The sequence below is a fragment of the Amblyomma maculatum genome, chromosome 10 (genome assembly GCF_055883805.1).
Source record: "Amblyomma maculatum isolate TAMU_Amacu chromosome 10, ASM5588380v1, whole genome shotgun sequence".
Classification (NCBI taxonomy): domain Eukaryota; kingdom Metazoa; phylum Arthropoda; class Arachnida; order Ixodida; family Ixodidae; genus Amblyomma; species Amblyomma maculatum.
The window spans coordinates 1,708,789-1,729,405 of record NC_139353.1 but is presented as its reverse complement, the minus strand read 5'-3'; the positions used below and the strand labels follow the sequence as shown (position 1 = coordinate 1,729,405).

Genomic DNA, 20,617 nt, shown 5'->3' with positions numbered 1-20,617 from the left:
ATAGTGGAGGGCTACGGAGTAATTTCGACCACCTGGGGATCTTTAACGTGCGCTGACATCGTACACGTTAAAGATCCCCAGGTGGTCAAAATTACTCCGTAGCCCTCCACTATGACTCCCCTTTCTCTCTCTTTCCACTTTCACTCCTAATAATAATAATAATAATAATAATAATAATAATAATAATAATAATAATAATAATAATAATAATAATAATAATAATAATAATAATAATAATAATGATAATGATAATGATAATAATAATAATGATAATAATAATAATAATAATAATAATAATAATAAATTGGCTCACAGGAAGGGAAAGGCGCAGTATCTGTCACACTTGTTGCTGTGGACACCTCAATCGCGCCGTAAGGGAAGGGAGGAAGGTGGGAGTTAAAGCGGATAGAGATAAAGATGAGCTGTAGTGGAGGACTACGGAGTAATTTCGAGCACAAAACGAAACAAAGAGGCGTCCGCCTCTTCGTTTCGCCTCCATCGAAACGCAGCAGCCGCGGTCGGGATCAAACCCGGGTACTCCGGCACAGTAGTCGGACGTCTTACCACTGCACCGCCCCGACGGGGTTTTCACTTTCAAGCATCCACAGTTTTTAGGCACGAAAGCCATGCTAGCCATGACATTGAAATAAGAGTAGACACGAAGCGTCTTTAACATGACGCCGATACCACGGGAGTTAGCTGAAAAGGAGCGATGAAAGGCTGAAAGCTCAGCGAGCGTCACCCGAACAACGCCAAGAACACCTCGCTAAACGACGCAGCAAAGCCGAGTCTGAAACGCCTAAAGCATAAGCTAAACCGTAAGCATATCCATAGGCTAAATCATAAAGCATAACCATGAGCATCGCTCAAGCTTTTCGCTTCCAGATATCCGGGCATAACCTTAGCTAAGCCCCAGCCATTTTTCCTTCCTCCATGGCCTAGACGCAGCTGCCCGCCGCGGCTCCGCGGGCAAAGTCTGGCGCAAATCATGACGACCTTGACGGGGTACAACCCGGATAGAATGCGTATCGTCTCCATTCCACAGGCGAAAACGCCAGTTTTCGACAAGGTTACGGAAGCCAATATCCAACGCAAGATAGAAGAGTGGGAACGCGCATCAGCCCTAACCTAACCTAACTCTTTACCAGTAACGGTGTATGTATGTATATATATATATATATATATATATATATATATATATATATATATATATATATATATATATACTGTAGTGTGGTAATCTTCATCGATATAACCACTGACATGCGTCGCGTGCTGCCGCTCTCAAGGACGAAGTTGTTCGCTGCCTTGCTTTTTCGCCACGCCTGACGCTCCGCTGCGAGTCCCTCCTGAGCGGCTGGATCCATCTGGGTTTACCGAATAAACACACCCCTACAATATATATATATATATATATATATATATATATATATATATATAGTATTGTACATTTCTCGTTATTGCGCTGTATTCTTTTAAGCATGCTGATGTATTTCATTCTCATTTGTAAAAGTATTTTCCGCTAAACTGATTGGCCCCGCCGGGGTGGTGTAGGGGTAAGACGCCCGACTATTGCCCGGAGTTCCTGGTTCGAACCCGACCACGGCGGCTGCGTTTCGATGGAGGCGAAACGAAGTAGCTTCCGTGTGTTGTGCGATGCCAGCGCACGTTAGATCCCCAGGTGGTCGACATTACTCTGTAGCCCTACACTACGGCTCCACTTTCTCTCTCTCCCCTTTCATTCCCACCTTCATCCCTTCCCTTTACAAATCGCATGAACCACGCGAACCATCCTGGGACTCGATGTGAGTAAGGCCTTCGATAATGTGCCACACGCTTCCTTCCTCACTCACCTCTCACAGTTAAACGTAGGCAAACGGACATACGACTACATCGCTGCCTTTCTGAATGCGTGTACGGCTACACTCCATTTCGTTGACAAAACTAGCGACAAAATTACACTAGGGGTACGAGAGGAGCACCGCAAGGCGCCGTACTTTCACCTTTTCTCTTTAGCATCGCTATGAGCGGCGTCCCGCGTCTGATATCCCACACATACATCATTCCATATACGCCGACGACATTACCATATGGACCAATTCTGACTCCGTTGGAGAGATTACAGAGTCATTACAACTAGCTATCGACACGGTACAGTCTTACGTGCAGGAAAACGCCTTACCTGTTCATCGGCTAAATCAGAACTATTAGTTATAAGGAACAAACAAGCTTCACAGGCAGAACCAGATTCTCGAGAACCTATCCAGTTACACATTGACAACCATCCGATACCCCCGGTAGCCACGATAAGAGTTCTTGGAATATTGATTCAGAATAATACTCAGAACACAGAAGCTATACGCCGGCTACGCGTCACGGCGCACCAGATAGGTGGGCTGGTGAGACGCATTGCCACACGTCGCAGGGGTATGAGAGAAGCCGACCTGTGCAGGATCATTCAAGCCTTCATGATAAGCAGAATCATGTATGCTTGCCCGTACTATCATCTGCGTCGTAGGGACGAAGATGCACTTAATAGAATAATTAGAACAGCATACAAAGCGGCCCTTGGCTTGCCGGTTTACACTAACTCAGATCCACTACTGCAGTTGGGAATTTTTAACACGCTACCTGAACTAATTGAAGCCCATAAGACAGCACAAGTGATCCGCTTGTCACGCAGCCTTGCGGGACGCGTAATTCTCGACAAGCTCCACATACACCACACTGAGGAGGTGTGCGCAACATTCTATTTATTGGCTGACATTACTAATAGACTAGTTGTTAAACCAATAACCAAAAACACGCTACCAGGCAGACATGATGCCCGCAGGAAGACAAGGGCACAGACCCTTGAGAAACAGTACGAGGACAATCCACAACCAGTGTACGTGGATGCAGCTCAACACATCAAAAACGAAGCATACGTGGCATGTATGGCCACTCCAAAGTCAACCTTCATTAACGCCATACCATTTCATGCTAGCTCCATATGCGAGGCAGATGAAGTAGCTATCACACTGGCCATCGCGGATCCCTGCACCAAAACTATTTTAAGCGACTCAAAAAGCGCCGTTCAAAATTTCGCCAAAAATTCTGTAAGCGCACTCGCGGCGCGAATTCTGCGCAACCGATCTCTCAATCACAGCATCAATCTCGTATGGGTTCTGGCTCACGCGGGTAAAGGGGTCGACCGTCTAGCCCGAGGCTTAACCAATCGGGAGACGGGAGATCTATTGGGAACGGACGCGCCTGTCGAGGCGCCACGCGGAGATAACTTCTATCGCGAGCTAATATGCACGTACCCCGCCCCTCACCCCGACCTCAACCTCGACCGGGCGCAAGCCACGACATTCAGACGCCTACAAACAAAGGCCATTCTTAGCCCCTACCGATTATCGTTAATTACCAACGGAGAATTCAACCCTGCATGCCGACACTACGGTGACGGGACGCAGGCAACACAAGACCGTATACTGTGGGAATGCGCCAGCAATCGCCCTCCAAAGACACTCTTGCCAGCTCCCTCAGCGGAGGAATGGGACAAGCTGTTGGCCAGCCCAAGAAAAAACTACTCAACTGGCCCTCGTCACGCGAGCTCAAGAGGTCGCTCCCGACTGGAGGACACCCTATACTCGTCCCAGCCCGAAATAATTCCTTTCATTTTGTGGCAATAAAAGTTGTTACCACCTTACGGCACGGTTCAAGTGTCCACAGATCAAGTGTGACAGATACTGCGCCTTTCCCTTCCTGTGAACCAATTATTATTATTATTATTATTAGATTTATTGATTTATAGGAAGGGGAAGGCGCGGTAACTATCTCACTCGATTTCTGTGGACACCTCAACCGCGCCTTAAGGGAGGGGAGGAAGGTGGGAGACAAAGTGGAAAGATAGAGGAGCCGTAGTGGAGGGCTACGGACTCGCACGGCATTCTATAAGCATAGAGAATGAGGATGGGGTTCCATTTGACGTAATTATGCTTATGGGCCTCCGCTGTATATGGCGCCACGCCCCGGCTCGTGAAGTGCTCTTCACAATTCTTTCTGCCGTGAGGATGATAGCGGGATGCCGCGAATGACAGATACTGCGCTTTTCCTTTCCTATAAACGAATAATCAAACGCCCGTGATCTTTGATTCGTTCAATGAAATGCTGGTTGTGTTCGTTGTTGTTGTTGTGGCTGTAGGAAGAAAGAAAAGAAAATGCACGGGCCTGCTACTGGCTCTGTAGCTGAGCCACCTCCGCTGCCTCGTGCAGACAGAAGAGAACTGATTTATTTATAGGAAGGGAAAGGCGCGGTAACTGTCTCACTTGTTTTTCTGTGGACACCGCAACCGTGCCGTAAGGGAAGGGAGGAAGATGGGAGTGAAAGTGGAAAGAGAGAAAGAGGAGCTGTAGTGGAGGGCTACGGGGTAATTTCGACCACCTGGGGATCTTTAACGTGCGCTGACATCGCACAGCACACGACGCCTCTTCGTTTCGCCTCCATCGAAACGCAGCCGCCGAGGTCGGGTTCAGACAGAAGAGAAAACTAGGAAGAAAACAGAAGAGGGAGAGAAAGACGCGCGCCGCAACAACGGCCGTCGTCCACCACCACAGAAGCGGTGGCGGGTGGAATGACGGCCTACAACAGATAAAAATTCGACAAGATGCGCGCGATGTACCGCCACGACAGGTCATGACATCACCAAGTGATTAAGCCATCCACCTGGTGGAAGAGGCCACAAGGAACGAAGACCTCTTTGCCTACCTCTAATTGCGCAGGTCCCGGCCTCCGTCCCCTAGGCCTGCGTGCCGGGGGCGGGGAGTAGGCCGGGCCTCCATACTGGTGGAAAGAAAACACACACACACACACACACACACACACACACACACACACACACACACACACACACACACACACACACACACACACACACACACACACACACACACACACACACACACACACACACACACACACACACACACACACACACACACACACACACACACACACACACACACACACACACACACACACACACACACACACACACACACACACACACACACACACACACACACACACACACACACACACACACACACACACACACACACACACACACACACACACACACACACACACACACACACACACACACACACACACACACACACACACACACACACACACACACACACACACACACACACACACACACACACACACACACACACACACACACACACACACACACACACACACACACACACACACACACACACACACACACACACACACACACACACACACACACACACACACACACACACACACACACACACACACACACACACACACACACACACACACACACACACACACACACACACACACACACACACACACACACACACACACACACACACACACTTACGAAGCTGACTCCGCAGGGAGTCCGATCCAGGCGTTCGTGCAGCGCCTTTCATTTGGCGCTTCCTCGAACGCCGCACCACACAGCAAACAGAAGCAGACCCAGATGTCTAAGAAGCGTTAGTACAGCAGGCGTCAGCGTCGTTTGAAATTGATCTTCAGGATAGACAAGGCGCAGTATCTGTCACAATTCTGTCGAGAGATGTAGCCAAACTGTCGTGATTCACAATTATCCGCAGACACATGTACCACGCTGGATCGGAGCCCTCCACTACGGCACCTCTATCTCCCTCTCTTCTTTCACTCTCACCTTCCTCCCTTCCTTTACAGCCTGGTTCACAATTCTCCGGCCCAGCCGGGGTGGTGCAGTGGTAAGACGCCCGACTACTGTTCCGGAGTACCCGGGTTCTAACCCGACCTCGGCGGCTGCGTTTCGATGGAGGCGAAACGAAGAGGTGTCCGTGTGCTGTGCGATGTCAGCGCACGTTAAAGATCCCCAGGTGGTCGAAATTACTCCGTAGCCCTCCATTACGGCTCCTCTTTCTATACTTCCACTTTCACTCCCATCTTCCTCCCTTCCCTTACGGCGCGGTTGCGGTGTCCACAGAACACAAGTGAGACGGTTACCGCGCCTTTCCCTTCCTATAAATAAACCAGTTTTCAGTTTCACAATTCTCCGCGGACACATGTACCACGCTGTAAAGGAAGGGAGGAAGGTGAGAGTGAAAGAAGAGGGAGATAGAGGTGCCGTAGCGGATGGCTACGATCCACCGCGTTATAATGACTTGCGAGCACACGTGAGCCTCCGTGAGTATATCGAACAGGCGGGCTTGACGACCCGCCTATTTCACCTCGCCAGATATTGCGCGCTGTGAGAGAACGCTCCGCGCGTGCTATTTCGCACAATAACGGCCGATCGCCCATGACAGCCGTCAGTGTTTTGTACAGTGTGCAAGTGCGGGCGTTGTGAACAGTTTCCCGGACGCAGAGCTATTGCGGATGCCCGCCCGATGTGCCGAGTGCTTAGTGACCTAAGACATTTGCGGGTGGGCCTCAAGCAAACTACTGTATACTGTACTATAGTGTATATATTTCTTTTATTTATTTATTTGAAAATACCTTACAGGCCCATTAGGCATTGTGTAAGGGGGACATAAAATCTATACAGTGCAATATATACATAAAATGTAAGGAAACAGGCAAAAAATACAAAGGTAATTAATATATGAACAAACAAAATAGTACGACGCGGAAATTATATCATTAAGAAAAAGAAATACGCGACACAGATTAAAGCACAATGGTACACACACAGATTAAGCACAATAAACAGCAAGCGGCACACAGTGCCCCGAATGGCGCTTAAAAAAAATGGTAAGGAAAAAAAAAAAACCGGAAAGAGTACATAGGCAAACACAAGTAAATAAAACCCATCAAGACATTTAACAGCTGCAACAAATTTAATAAAAATGTATATATAAGACAAATAAGGCAAAATGAAGGCTCTGTGATATAATGTGATGAGTTGGCGATGGAACGCTTCTAGATTAGTAAGAGAAGCGATAATGTCTGGCAGGTTATTCCATAATCTGATGGCTCGTGGAAGTGCTGATGAGTTGAAGGCTAATGTGTCACCATATATTCTTGTAAAACTGAGGTGATTGTGCAACCTTTTGGACGTGCGGGATGGAACATCGAGGTGAAGCGGACAGGATCGATTGGGGTATACATACTTGTGAAATAGTGTTAGGAGGGCGATGTCGCGGCGTGTACCTAAGGATTCCAACGAAAGGTTACTTTTAATCACAGTGATACTTGAATGGTAGTTATAGTTTCGAGATATGAATCGTGCTGCCCTATTTTTGATGGATTCTATTGCGGTGATCATGCTGTTATGATAGGGAGACCAAATGGATGAAGCAAATTCAAGTTGTGGACGAACAAAAGTAAGGTAAGCTAGTTTACGAATATTAGCAGGAGAATTCCTGAGATTGCGTCGTAGGTACCCTAATGACTTTGAGGCGGCAGCGCATATGGATGTAATGGTTTGGTTTGGTTTGGTTTGTGGGGTTTAACGTCCCAAAGCAACTCAGGCTATGAGAGACGCCGTAGTGGAGGACTCCGGAAATTTCGACCACCTGGGGTTCTTTACGTGCACTGACATTGAAAGATCAGAGGAAAGATTAACACCGAGGTATTTGTAATGGGATACGACAGTCAGTAAATCGTCTTGAATGCGGTATGGAAAGCTGGAATTGTTTCGTTTGCGGCTAAATGATATTATTTTGCACTTCGATACGTTAAGGGTCATTAACCATGAGTTGCACCATTCGTTAATACCTACCCTTTTCTTTCTCCCTATCGCTCACCTCTTTGATTTTCTCTACCTTTTCCTCGCTATCCCTTTATTTCCGCCGTCCCAGTTCAGGTTCTTCAGATATCAGATAGCAGATACCGGGGCTGGCAAGCAGCTTTTCTTTCCTTTTGTATCGGTATACAATAAATAATCACTACCACCACCACTTCATCGCACTTTAATGGTCCAAAGTGCCCTCTAGAATTTTTTTTCGATGTACTAATCCTTCCGAGTTGGATATACCTGGGTTCCAGTTTACTATTTCAATAATACCTGTAAGTAATAGTAGATGACCATTGCAACATAATTGCTGGGTTTTAGAGAATAGGTAATGAGTAATTCCTTTTCTGGTTTCCAAACCTACAATTGCTTTTCGTTTTCACTGTTTTCCCAAACAGAACCTGAGAGAAATCTCCCCAAGTAATGTGGAGCTGGTGCTGGGCTTCTCCTCGGGACAGCTGCAGCAACTTCAGCCGGCGCTCACACTGATTGCCTCGTAAGTAGAAAGTGTTTTTTAGAGCGCAGCTCTTTGGCGCCCATTCCTGGGTTTCGCGTCGTCGGCGGCGTCGGCGTCGGCCGCGTTGGCCTCGTAACCAGCTCCACCCCCCTTTGATCCCCCCAGTTCGAGCCGGCGCTTCGGCAACCGGAGCCTCGCAGGAAGAGGGGGGGGGGTACTCTCAGCGGCGAAGGATGGGGGCAGGAGCGCGCACAGTAACCGGGAGACACGAGAAAAGGAAGGGAGGGGGGGGGGGGGGTCGCCGGAGGCTGGAGGCAGCGCTAGCAGCGAATGACTGATGCCGCTGCCGCCTCTAGCGAGTCAAGACAACGTGAGTGCGTATAACAAGACGTTGCGCGACGAACAGATAGCAGCGACTGACTGATGCCGCTGACCCCGCTAGCGAGTGAAGCGACTCGCGAGTGGGTGGTGGTGGTGGTGGTAAGAACATTTATTTACACAAGGGCCAGGAGGTACGTTTGGATCGGCCCATAAGGGACCGATCCTTACAAGCACTAGGTGGAGGTCCCTAGTTGGGGACCCCAGTGGCGGTTGCCGCCGCTCGGGCGCGTCCGACTAAGGCTTGTTGGGCCTGTAAGTCGTGGCAGCCGAGCAGGACCGCCTCCCAGTTCTCCCGGGTTGGGTTGGGGATGGGGGGAATAGCCGGGTTGGAGGGGCAGGCCCACACCATGTGATAGATGTCAGAAGACAGCGCTCCACTGTGTGTGCAGCTGCCACTAAAGGAGGGGTCAAAATGTTTTAGGGTTGCCGGGCACAGCAATGTATTGGTGAAAAGGCGGAGAAGAAGCCGCTCATCCGCCTTTTTGAGACCTTTGCATGGGCTGGGATAAAGGCAATGACAATTTTGATAGTACGTCGTGATATCTTTGAAGGTGTAGGCCGGATTAAAATCGGGTTCCTGATCGGGTAGGGAGGAGAAAACAGCCCGGTGAGAGAGCGCGCGGGCGGCTGCGTCTGCTGCCTCGTTTCCTGCCAAACCCTGATGAGCAGGGGCCCATATAAGGTAGCGGTGTGCGGGGTCCGTATCCCGTATGCAGTTTAAGTAAATTTTATAGGCTAGTAAGGGAGTCCAGCCTTGTCTGACGTTCCGACAGGCTCCTCGCGAGTCGGTAATTATGTATTTTGAGTCGGAATGAGAGGCCGCGAGAGCAATCGCCACCTCTTCTGCGTGTGTTGTACTTTGGGCTCTGAAGGTGAGACCGTTAACCGTTTTGCTGTTGTGAACTACAGCGGCCGTGTACCATCCCCCGTGGTGAGGGCCGGAGGCGTCCACGTAGTATACACCTGTTTTGTTGCCATAATGTCGGGCTAGGGCTTCCGCTCGTGCCAAGCGCCGACCATTATGATCTTCGTGTGACATATTCGCTGGCAGAGGTCGCACGCAGAGGGCGCGTCTCCACAATTCTGGGATGCGAAACCTGTCTTCCATGAGTGTGGTGTGTTGGATATGGAGTCGAGCAAGAAGGCGGCGACCCGACTCCGTTTGCGACAAACGCGTGTACTGATTTGTAAGGTGCGCCTCCCGGAGCTCCCGAAAAGTATTCACCACCCCAAGGGCCATAAGACGGCTGTTTGAAGTAGTGATGGGGAGGTCCAGGGCACGCTTGACAATTTTGCGAAGGATAACCTCAAGGACATCCTCCTCTTGTTTCCGTAGGTGGAGATAAGGTGTCGAATATAGAATCCGACTAGTCACGAAGGCGTTTGCCAGCCGCAAGGCATCCTTACTTCGCAACCCCCCGCGTTTGTTTGAAACTCGGCGGACCATGCGGCCCACCTGGTCCCCCACCTTACGGAGTTTGGCCAATGTAGTGTCTGACCGTTTGTGTTTGTGTATGTAGAGTCCGAGTACCCGTACCTCGTCAGCTTCGTGTATGGGACCACTGTCTAAAGAAAGAGTGATTTGAGTTGTGCACTTTCGCGAGGGGCGGAGGTGCACAAATTCTGATTTTTGTGGTGAACACTGAAGACCACAGCGGCGGGCGTAGCTGTCTACTATCGTCGCCGCTGTTTGCAGGCTGGTTTCAATGTCCCCGATACTGCCATGCGTGGCCCACAGGGTGATGTCATCGGCATACCGGGCGTGCTGCACACCAGTGACACCATCGAGCTGGGCAGGCAGGTGCATCATAGCCAAATTGAAGAGCAGCGGGGAAAGTACTGCGCCTTGGGGGGTTCCCCGCGTGCCGAGTAGGTAAGGACCATGCTCATTATCTTGGATGCGAATGTAGGACTGACGATCCGTGAGAAATTGCTTGATGTATTGGAATGTGTTGATACCACAGTCGGTCTGGCTTAGGTGGGTGAGTATAATCTCGTGTGTTACATTATCAAATGCCCCTTTGAGATCTAAGGCGAGTACTACCCGGTCATTATGGGGGCATTCGAGTGGGTCAAGGACTTCCCGATTGAGTTGCAGGAGGACATCTTGAGCGGATCTGTGTGGGCGGAATCCGAACATGGTGCCTGCGAATACATGTTTTTGTTCAAGATATTCAGATAGCCGGTCCCGCACCATCGTCTCCATTAGTTTGCCCACACAGGAGGTGAGAGAGATGGGACGGAGGTTATCTGTGTCAATTGGTTTCCCTGATTTAGGAATAAAGGTTACCAGAGCCGTTTTCCAGTCGCTTGGCAGGGGGGTGTCCCCGCGCCAAATCGCATTGATGTAGTCAAGGAGGGACTGGTATGCCGAGTCGGGCAGGTTCGTCAAAAGTTTGACGGTGACCTTATCCCTTCCCGGGGCAGTGCCCCGTTTCATTTTGGCAAGAGCCGCCCGCAGATCATGGAGTTGGAAAAGTTGATCCAGCTCTGTGTTCTCTCTGCCTGCATAAGAGTATGATGATCCACGGGGGTCTTGGGCTGTACACAGATACTGGTCCCGGAGTTTCTGTGCCAGTTGAGTAGTGTTGCCAGAGAAAGCATGCATGGCTCTCTGCAAATGTTTCTGTGTTTCGGTTCGTGTTTGGGTTGGATCGATGAGGGCTCGAAAGAGGCTCCATGTGTTGCGGCTAGACATTTGTCGCGCGGCCGTGTTGCATCTATCCACCCAGTTGGAGTCGGCGAGATGGGCCGCGTACTCAGCCGCTTTCTGGGTGAGCTCGGCAATTCGAGCTTTAAGCTTTCTGTTGTGTTTCTGGCGTCGCCAACGGCGGACGAGGCTGCGACGGGCTTCCCAGAGGTGTAGGAGGTGGTTATCCACGTCCGTAACCGCCTCTGAGAGCTGGATATGTGTTTCATGCGAGCGAAGGTGTGTCAGCAGCTGTTGGGACCATGCTGAGTAGCCCTGCTCGGAAATGGGTGTGTTATCAAGTGAGTCAAAATTTTGCCTGAATTTCGTCCAATCTGGGATACGGGCTTGTGTTGTGGGACGTTTGAGCGGGCGTGTGTGTATTGTAATGTTAAGGATGCAGTGGTCACTACCGAGGGTTTCCTCGGTGTTGAGCCAGTCTGCGTGTCTTATGTTGCGAGTGAAGGTTAAGTCCGGACACGTATCCCGTGTCACGGAGTTTCCTAACCGTGTTGGGCAGACCGGGTCAGTGTGGAGGGTGAGGCCCAACGTGGACGCAAGTTCCGCCAACTTACGTCCGCGCGACTCCTCCTTGCGATACCCCCACAGCTGACTGGGAGCGTTAAAGTCGCCCACGATCAGGAGGGGATCGCGACCCGCTACTCTTAGCGCGCGGCTGAAGAGGTCCGCGAATGTCACTCGCTTGAGTTTGGGAGGGCAGTACACGTTGAGTACATGCAATGGCGGGTCCCTGCGGCGGAGTGGTAGAATTGTCACCATTACATAGGAATAACATAGTTGGAGATCGAGATCCACCAAGTTGGCTGTGCATGCTTTGTGTACGAGAAGACAAGACGCGGGATCCTGTTGGAACGTCGTGTAATTTGAAAGTGTGGCGCCTAGGCCTGGCTCCTGGAGGGCAACCACGGCTGGTACAGACTCGAATGTTTCAAGGTAGAGGCGGAAATTGGCCCGCTTAGTGCGGTCCTTAAAGCCTCTACAGTTCCATTGTGTTATTAATGTTGAGATGGCCGAATTGGAGGTAGAAGAGCGCCTTTGACTAAGGTGTCTCGCCATGATTTAACATTTTTGGAGGGGAGGAGGAGGGAGTGGCTGCCCCAGAGCCAGCTACCTGCGGCACCAAGGGGGTTGCGGCAGGAGCGGGGCAGCTGTCCTCATTGTCCGAATCAATGATCCGACGGTTGAATTTTGCAGGACGGGATACGTCCCTAATGGGCCCCGACCGACGGAGGAGGCGGGGGTTGTCCGAGATGTGTTTTGAGACGACCGCGGGTATGGCAGTTATGACCTTGGTGAAGATCTGGTCCATAGCGGCCTCTATCATAGATTGCATTTTTGAGGATAAGCGTTCCTCCATCGCGGAGATCGCTGTCACGAGGGCTGGCGAGAGCTCCGCGTCGCTCTCCATCGCGTCCGAGTTCTGCGAGCTCGGAGCGGCGGACGCCAATTTTGATTCTAAATTTTGAATTTTGTTCAGTAAAATTTCATTCTGTGCCCGGAGCACGTCAATCTGTTTTTTGTATTCCGCATCGAGCGCGGAGACGGTGAGTGGGGAAGAGGGGGGCTGGGGAGAAGAGGAGGCGATCCCCGCCCAGCTGCTCACCTGTTTGCAATGTTGGGGCGCAGATGCCCGGGCGCCGGCAGCGCCACCCGTCTTAAGAGCCGGGAAGTGGTGCTTGTCCATGCCGCTGGGCGGTGGCGGTGGAGGCGCCTTCTTCTTCCCAGGCGGCGTTTTGATGTCGGTGGCAGGATCAGCAGGCGGCGTTCCGCTATTGCCACCTGGAGCTTGTTGCCTTGGCTGCCGCCGTTTTGCTGGGGGCTCACGGCGTTTGGCCTTGGGGCCTGGTGCCTTGAGCTGGCGGAATTTCCCCGTGCAGTCACGTGAGTTGGTAGGGTGGGCTTGCCCGCAGACTGCACAGGATGGACTGCATTCATGAGGTGCCTTGACCCCGTCGACGGTCGGCACCGTTTGGCCACACAGGCCGCACTTTTCGTTGTCCGGGCAGGGGCATGTGTCCGCCCGGTGGCCCACAGTACCGCATCGCACGCAGGCCGGGACAGTTCGCTTGTACGCACGTACAAGGGTCACTTCTGAATTATAGTGAATAAATCGCGGTACCACTTTACCCACAAAAGTGAGCGCCGCGACGTTTGATTTCCCAAGCTTGCGGATATCGGCAAGCTCTCCAGCACGCCACTGGATCTTGTTTTGAAGTGACTCACTGGTCTCGTAGTTTGCTACGGTGATGACGCCGCGACACACATCACCAGTGAGTTTCAATTGGCCGTACATGGGGAGCTGACCTTTGGGTGACGCAATTTCGAAATCACGCAGAAGCTTGTCAGCGACGTGCGGTTGTCGGGTGCCTGCGACGATAAGATTTTGCTCCCACGTGGGGAGGAGGCTGAGCGATGCTGCGGCCTGGGTGCCCAGGTAGGCCGCGAACGCTGCTCCCAGCTCGCCATGTTGGAAGACATCCTTGAGAGCGACGGTCACCCGGGGCTTCAGGATGATGACAATGTCTTCGGGGTGAAGCCGAGGAAGCGGCTTTGGTTTCCAAACGGGTCCAGAGTTACGCGGGGGCCCGCCGTGAAGTGCTGCAGCGCGCACAGCAGCGTTTTGCTGTGTTGAGGGGTCATTCAACTTGGTGTCCGCCTTCTTGGCGTTCCGCTTGCGGGAGCGGCGTTCAACCAATTTGAATAGCCTCGCGTTCTCGATGGGCGCGGAATCCGGGCTATCAGGCGCAGACGTTGCCGAAATCTCTGACCAGGTCATGGTGGCCGGGTCGTAGCCACGTTGTAACTGTTGAGCCATCTTGCCGCTGTTGGGCGACTCACCCACGGCCGGGCTGCGGCGCAGCCGTTAGTCCTAGCGTCGCCGCCACGACACGCAAGTGATGATCGGCCCTAAAAATGCCTTAATAGTCCCACCTGTGTGCGGGTGGTGTCCGCAGGTAGCTGCCAATTTTACGCAGACAATCGCAGCTGACTTGATGGGGTTGAGGTCGAAATTTCGTTGCTCCAGCCAAAACTTTGGTGGAGCCGATACGCTGCACGTCCTCTCGCTTCGAGCGCTCACAGCGCCCCCCCGCGAGTGGGAACGGAATGCACGCACCGTGATCCGCTGACAGCCAGCCGGCGTTTCGGCAAGCAACCGGAGATTGATTTATAGGAAGGAAAGGCGCGGTAACTGTCTCACTTGTTTTCTGTGGACACCTTAACCGCACGGTAAGGGAAGGGAGGAAGGTGGGAGTAAAAGTGGAAAGAGAGAAAGAGAACCCGTAGTGGAGGGCTACGGAGTAATTTCGAGCACCTGGGGATCTTTAACGTGCGCTGACATCGCACAGCATACGGACGCCTCTTCGTTTCGCCTCCATCGAAACGCAGCCGCCGAGGTCGGGGAGCACCCTCGCCGCTATGCAGAAAGAGGAGGAGAGGGGTCCCCCCCCTCTTCCGGCGTGGCGGCGAGGGTGCTCTCTGGTTGCTTGCTGAAACGCCGGCTGGCTATCAGCGGATCACGGTGTGTGCATCCCGTTCTCACTCGCTTCACTCGCTAGCGGCGTCAGCGGCATCAGTCAGTCGCTGCTATCTGTTCGTCGCGCTATAGTGCCTATAGTCGCGCAACGTTTCTATGGGCCCACGCGCTGCCTCCCGCGGCCCGGGGTGACGCAGTGGTTAGGGCGCTAGATTACTGTGCCCAAGGACGCGTGATCGAATCCCGGCCTCCGCGGCCGCTTTTGAAGGCACGTGCAACAGCAAGTGGGCTTTAGGTTCAAAAACAACACCCAGCCCGACTGGGGCTGCTCACAGCAAACCGCTGTAGGTCCCACATCGGCCGCAATGGGGCTAGAAGGCGTGCGTGCAATTGTGTAATGATTCTTTCCAACCGTTATCTGTATTAGATGCTGCCCTATATTACTATTATAGATGATTTGTATAGCAGTTGTTGCCATGTTTAGTCGGTTAGAAATATTACATGGCTTTAGTTCTCGCGCTCATGCAAATTGCGCTAAACATACTAAAACATACTGATTGCTAACTGTTGCTCCTAATGTGGTTGCCGTGGATAGCCTTCAACACTGCACAAAATTACTGCTCAAAACACACATCTCCGTAACCTGAATAAGATGTACACGAAGTCATTTAGGCTAGATTAATGTTAAGAATTATTGTAAAATTTATTATTGTGGCTGTTTAGAAAGGACAGACATGCATAAAATGATTCCTTAATTATGTGCATAAATAATGATTGGGAAAACTTGGACAAGGGCTTCTCATCAATTTCTTACGTCGGACCCCTATGAGAATAATGTGGGCAAGCCCAAGTGCGGCTTGCGCTATAGAACCCGCATCGGTCCTATGTTATTATCTGAGGGGCTAACCGAAATAAAAAAAAAATAAATGTTCATCCAGAGCGGCTGCCCGAAAATGTCCTAAGTAGGACCATCGTGGGAAGTTGGCGGGATGTGCCCTTTTGGCAATGCGGGGAAAATGTGGGCAGCCCTGCAATGGCTGCCTGCATCGGTCCCTAGTGGGGCCCATCGGGGCTTTGTCGACAGCCCCCTTCAGGCCTACGTCGGCCCCTCTTGCAGCACCCACATTGAGCCCACCGGGGCTGTCCTGCATTGCCTACATTGGACCCACAAGGGGCCCCCCTTCAGAGCCCACTTTGTGCTACCTAGGTTGTCTTATCGTATGAGGCAATCGTTTGCCCGGAAACCTTGCGTTTTAATATTAAGATCGTATGGCGCATGATAAAGAACAGCTGCCCCCCTTCTTGACGCAGGAAAGTTGACTACATAATCTTGGAGACGCATGTGAAGCAGTTCCCCGACAAGTGTATTGCGCTCTTCCCCACGGCATTCAACGCGTCGCGAAACCCCAAGGTCCTCCAACTGAAGAACAACCTGTTTCCGGTAAGCCCCACGCTTTACGTGGTAAACATTCAGCACTGACCGTGGCACTTTGTGAGTGAAGCATATGTGTTTGTTTTATTTGTTCGTAATACTGCCAGTCCCTCGTTGAGGCCTTAGCAGACGGACATTAAATTAATCATACTTAACAAAGGGGGAAGCTAATAGCCAAATCAGCTGTACAGAATGATTTATCACGCCACCGTTGCTTGGTAGGCATAAAGAGATGCAAATCTTTCCTGGAGATTTTAGGGCATGTCCTCTTTAGGTATCTTCTGGATAGCCTGGTGGCGTTTGCAGATACATTCCTGCTGCTGCATCTGTTTTCGCAGAGGTCGGTGCTGCAGTTCACGGAGAAGTTTGCTCCAGCGACGGGCCAGGCTAAAGCGTGCATCTCCATCCTTATGGGCGTGCTCATGTACATAGTGCCCAAGGGCCTCATCCACGCTCCTTCGCAGGATTGCATCGACTTCTCCTGGTGCACCTACACTGATGTTAGTGCACCGTACCTTCTTCATTTTTTTACAAGTATATCTGCCTCATATAATAATAATAATAATAATAATAATAATAATAATAATAATAATAATAATAATAATAATAATAATAATAATAATAATAATAATAATAATAATAATAATAATAATAATAATTGGTTCACAGGAAGGGAAAGGCGCAGTATCTGTCACACTTGCTCTGTGGACACCTGTACCGCGCGGTAAGGGAAGGGAGGAGTGAAAGTGGAAAGAGAGAAAGGGGAGCCGTAGTGGAGGGCAACGGAGTAATTTCGACCACCTGGGGATCTTTAACGTGCTCTGACATCGCACAGCACACGTACGATGTCATGGCTTGTGAGGTTTAATGAATTGACATTAGAACGATGATTATCGCAGAGTGCCCGGCGTTGGCGTATTAGGCCTTGGTTGGCAGGTGGAAAGGCAGAGAGAGAATTTCCCTGTCCACTAGAATGAAAAGGGGGGAGCGAAGAGAAATGGGACAGGATCGGTGATGAGAGGGAAATATGGGTCACCAATTGTAACAGAGAGTGGTTAGATGAGTCGGCCATTTCACGCTGAGTGATGGGCTGGAACACGTCATCAGCGCGCGGTTGGTTTGAACATGGCAGCGGTTACGGCTGCTCCTTTTCTGGGAACGCTAATGCTAGCACATACGTGCCGTGCCGCATGATCGAAGGAATCATCTGCAATAATGAACCTTCTGTTAGATCTTAGTGTCTCGTCCAATGCGTTTTGAGTTTGAGCGTTGGAGTGTATCGCGCTGGTATAGAAAAGGAAAAAAAAGTGAATGCAACCCCATGACGTAATTAGATTAAAACCATTAGATTGCACCAGTTAAAATATGTATAGCTAAAAAAAGTGCGCTGAAAACTGCGGGGTCTCGCTACCGAATGGCACAGGAGCATGAGATGGACTGCGAAGGGGCTGCCACTGGCTACGTACCGCGTTTGTCGCCATAGGTATCGTACGGCTGCGGAGCTCCACGATGATCGTGTAAGAGTCTTACTTACCCCGCATCTCCACCAAATGAAGAGGGGTTTATTGGGGCTTATTCGGAGGACTGGAGACGGCGACCGGTGACACACGACGATCATAGAGTGAAGCACAATCTCGTTCGAACAAGACAGTCCGAGCTTCCAGTACGCGCGCCAGCTGATCGGCCAGGAAACCAGCAGTCTTCATCGTCGTTTGCGTGGGCGCTGTATCATCTTCCTTACAACCTTCATGTTAGCGACTGTGCCAGACTAAGACAGCCCTCGACAAAACAGGCTATCATGATTGCTAGCAGATTGCAAGGGCAGTCTGTATCGGTGTAAAAGCTCGGAATTGAGATGTTGCTTTACCATAACTATCTCCAAGGAGTACTGGCGGGAAGAGGTGTGGAGGTAACGAAGCAACGAAATAGTGGTCTAGTTGAAAACGTTGATATTTTACTGCGACTTACCAGGTGGCCCCATTGAATTCTTTTTCCTGCTCCTCTTGGGCTCTAGTCTTTTAAAAACAGGTAACAATACATCATCTTACAGTTCAGCGCAGTTATACGATCACAATGAAAAGTGATTTTCTGGCTGAAATAAGGTTTGCTTAAACTGCCCTAGGGCTACCAGAAGTGAGATTATCATCAAATAAAATTGTTACATATAAAATGGAGCTCATCCGCAACCAGTAGAACAATTCAAAACCATGCTATAACAGGGAAGATGCTCTCTCAGGTGGCATTGGTTTTGGTTGATAACTAAAGGGCTAAGCGGTCGTTTTTCTGTGGTGTCTTCCGGACCTTCCTTTCTTTAACGAAGTCCTTAACTGGTAGCAGACAGAAAAGAAGCGATAATGTCCTCTGTAGCCTTGCAGACCTCATTGTTCTTGCGCCCTGTTAACATCAACAATACCCCGTAATTGTACCTGTCTTGCTCAGAGATTTGTCTGCAGGTTGCAAGGTATAACCAATGTATCAGGCAGTCAGGATTTCTGCTGAGCTGTAAGTGAACCCTGCCTCGGCTCGCATTTAAACAAAGACATCGAAGAGTCCTCCATTGTGTCTCCTGAACTTAGCAAGCAAGTACGGCGGCAGAACCTTCCTTTGATTTATATCTACAAGTGTCTTCTAAAGTAATTTGCGGTTCTTGGATTCAGTACAGACTCTTCAAAACTTTACTGCTAAAACGACAAATGCGGCAGAAATTCTTCCCTCCTTTGTGCCGAGTTATTCGTGCAGCTAGGCTTGTCTGTTATACCTTCTCTGCCTAGCAGCAGAGTAGGTCGGCTAAGCTTGTTATAATGACTCGGCTGTTCACAGTAGACAAAAGATTTGCTTGAGTTCGTTTCCTGGCCGGGTGAAACTGGCTTCGTGATCGCAGGTCTGTCAGTCCAAGTCGAGCTTCAAATACTACGAGTGGGCTGAAGCCGTGACGCAGTCGGACCAGTCCCGCATGTACATGTTCGACGACGAAACGACGATCGTGAACAAGGTGCGTCGTCGCTCTTTCGCGCATTTCGCGGGATGTGTAAACACACGCCTCGGTGGTCCGCAGGTCAAGAAGATCAAGCATATAAGTCCCAGCACCTGCGTGTCCCTGTACAGAGCCGACCTGGACGACTTCTCCGGAACGTGCAACAACGGATCTCCTTTCCTCCGAGTGGCCGCGGTGCGCAACGCGGTCCACTCGTGATACAGCCTCAATGCCGAGAACGATGCTCCACGTTCTCTTTCAGCTGCCATAGATGGGCCGAAGAGGCGCTGCCCACTCGCCAGACTTAAAGCATTTTCTTTTAGTGTGTGTATGCATCTGCCTTTCTCTCGAGAGTATCATCTTGCTTACGTCAACTTCAGCATCAAAAACTAGAGAAGGCTCGCCGTTTAATAATCATGACCCCATGGCGAATGAAAGCGTCCCCGGAATTGCTTCCCTTTTCTTTCCTTACACACGTCTGCAGTTCAACATGACTGCGTTACACTAAGGCAAAAGAGCATTTGTAATGTGCTTAGGCAGCCTGCTGATAGTCATACAAATGTTAATCGGAAACTTGAGTGGCCGCTTTTTAACGCAGAAGCTTTCGTTGAGATTAACTCGAGCTTGTACAACGGAAGAGATATGGCCTTTATAACCTGTGACCTTCCATGTAACAAACAGTTGCTCATCTTTAGGCTTCTTGGATCTAAGCTTTCGATAGCCTCTTTTTGCTGGCATGCAGATAGTAGCAGTAAGTGGTTGTATTATTATAGAATAAAATAAAAATAAAGGAAGGAAAATATTTTTGCCTGCCCCGGTATCTGCTATCGAAATGAGCTGAAGCACCTGAACTGGGGCGGCGGAAATAAAGGGATAGCAAGGAGACAGGCACGAGAAATCAAAGAGGTGAGCGACAGGGAGAAAGGACAGTTGAGGTTAAAAGGTAAAGGAATATAATACAATATTGTACATATGCAAATATCTGCCAAATGAAAAAGTGTGCCGTAAACATACCACAAAACTCATGCAAGTAAAATTCAAGAAGACCAGCGTCAGGAAGAAGTGAGCTTGCAGTCGCTGACCAAGCCAATGACATTACAGAATGTTTACGGTGACTCGCTGACCCATAAATATCTCGAAATGGCATCTACTGATAGGATCAATGACGGCAATTTTGGTTCCTTCATAGATACACCCTGATCAGAAGAAATTTCGCGAAACCTTAAGTTTGGTGAAACAGTGCGTGAAACTGTTCATGGAACACTTTCATTAGCACTCAAATACGGCATGAAGGCCTTCGGTTACACGGTTTAAATTACGACTGGGCATGGACTTTTCGGTAATCTATTCACTGAATGTTTGATTTAGGGCTAGCCTGCTGAAGGACCGATTTCAGCTCGATGGTATTAA

The 20,617-nt window shown here is 50.2% G+C and overlaps 1 protein-coding gene across 1 annotated transcript in view; it reads left to right on the top strand.

The window, feature by feature from the left end:
• LOC146175360 (uncharacterized) overlaps nucleotides 1-19,426 on the top strand; it is a 65,481-nt gene extending 46,055 nt beyond the window's left edge. Inside the window, exons 7-11 of the mRNA XM_084580797.1 lie at nucleotides 8,177-8,274; nucleotides 16,113-16,242; nucleotides 16,572-16,733; nucleotides 19,115-19,225; nucleotides 19,289-19,426. Of these exons, the coding sequence (XP_084436923.1) occupies nucleotides 8,177-8,274; nucleotides 16,113-16,242; nucleotides 16,572-16,733; nucleotides 19,115-19,225; nucleotides 19,289-19,426 (639 nt within the window). The remainder of the gene's footprint in view (nucleotides 1-8,176; nucleotides 8,275-16,112; nucleotides 16,243-16,571; nucleotides 16,734-19,114; nucleotides 19,226-19,288) is intronic.
• Nucleotides 19,427-20,617: the final 1,191 nt, after the last annotated feature.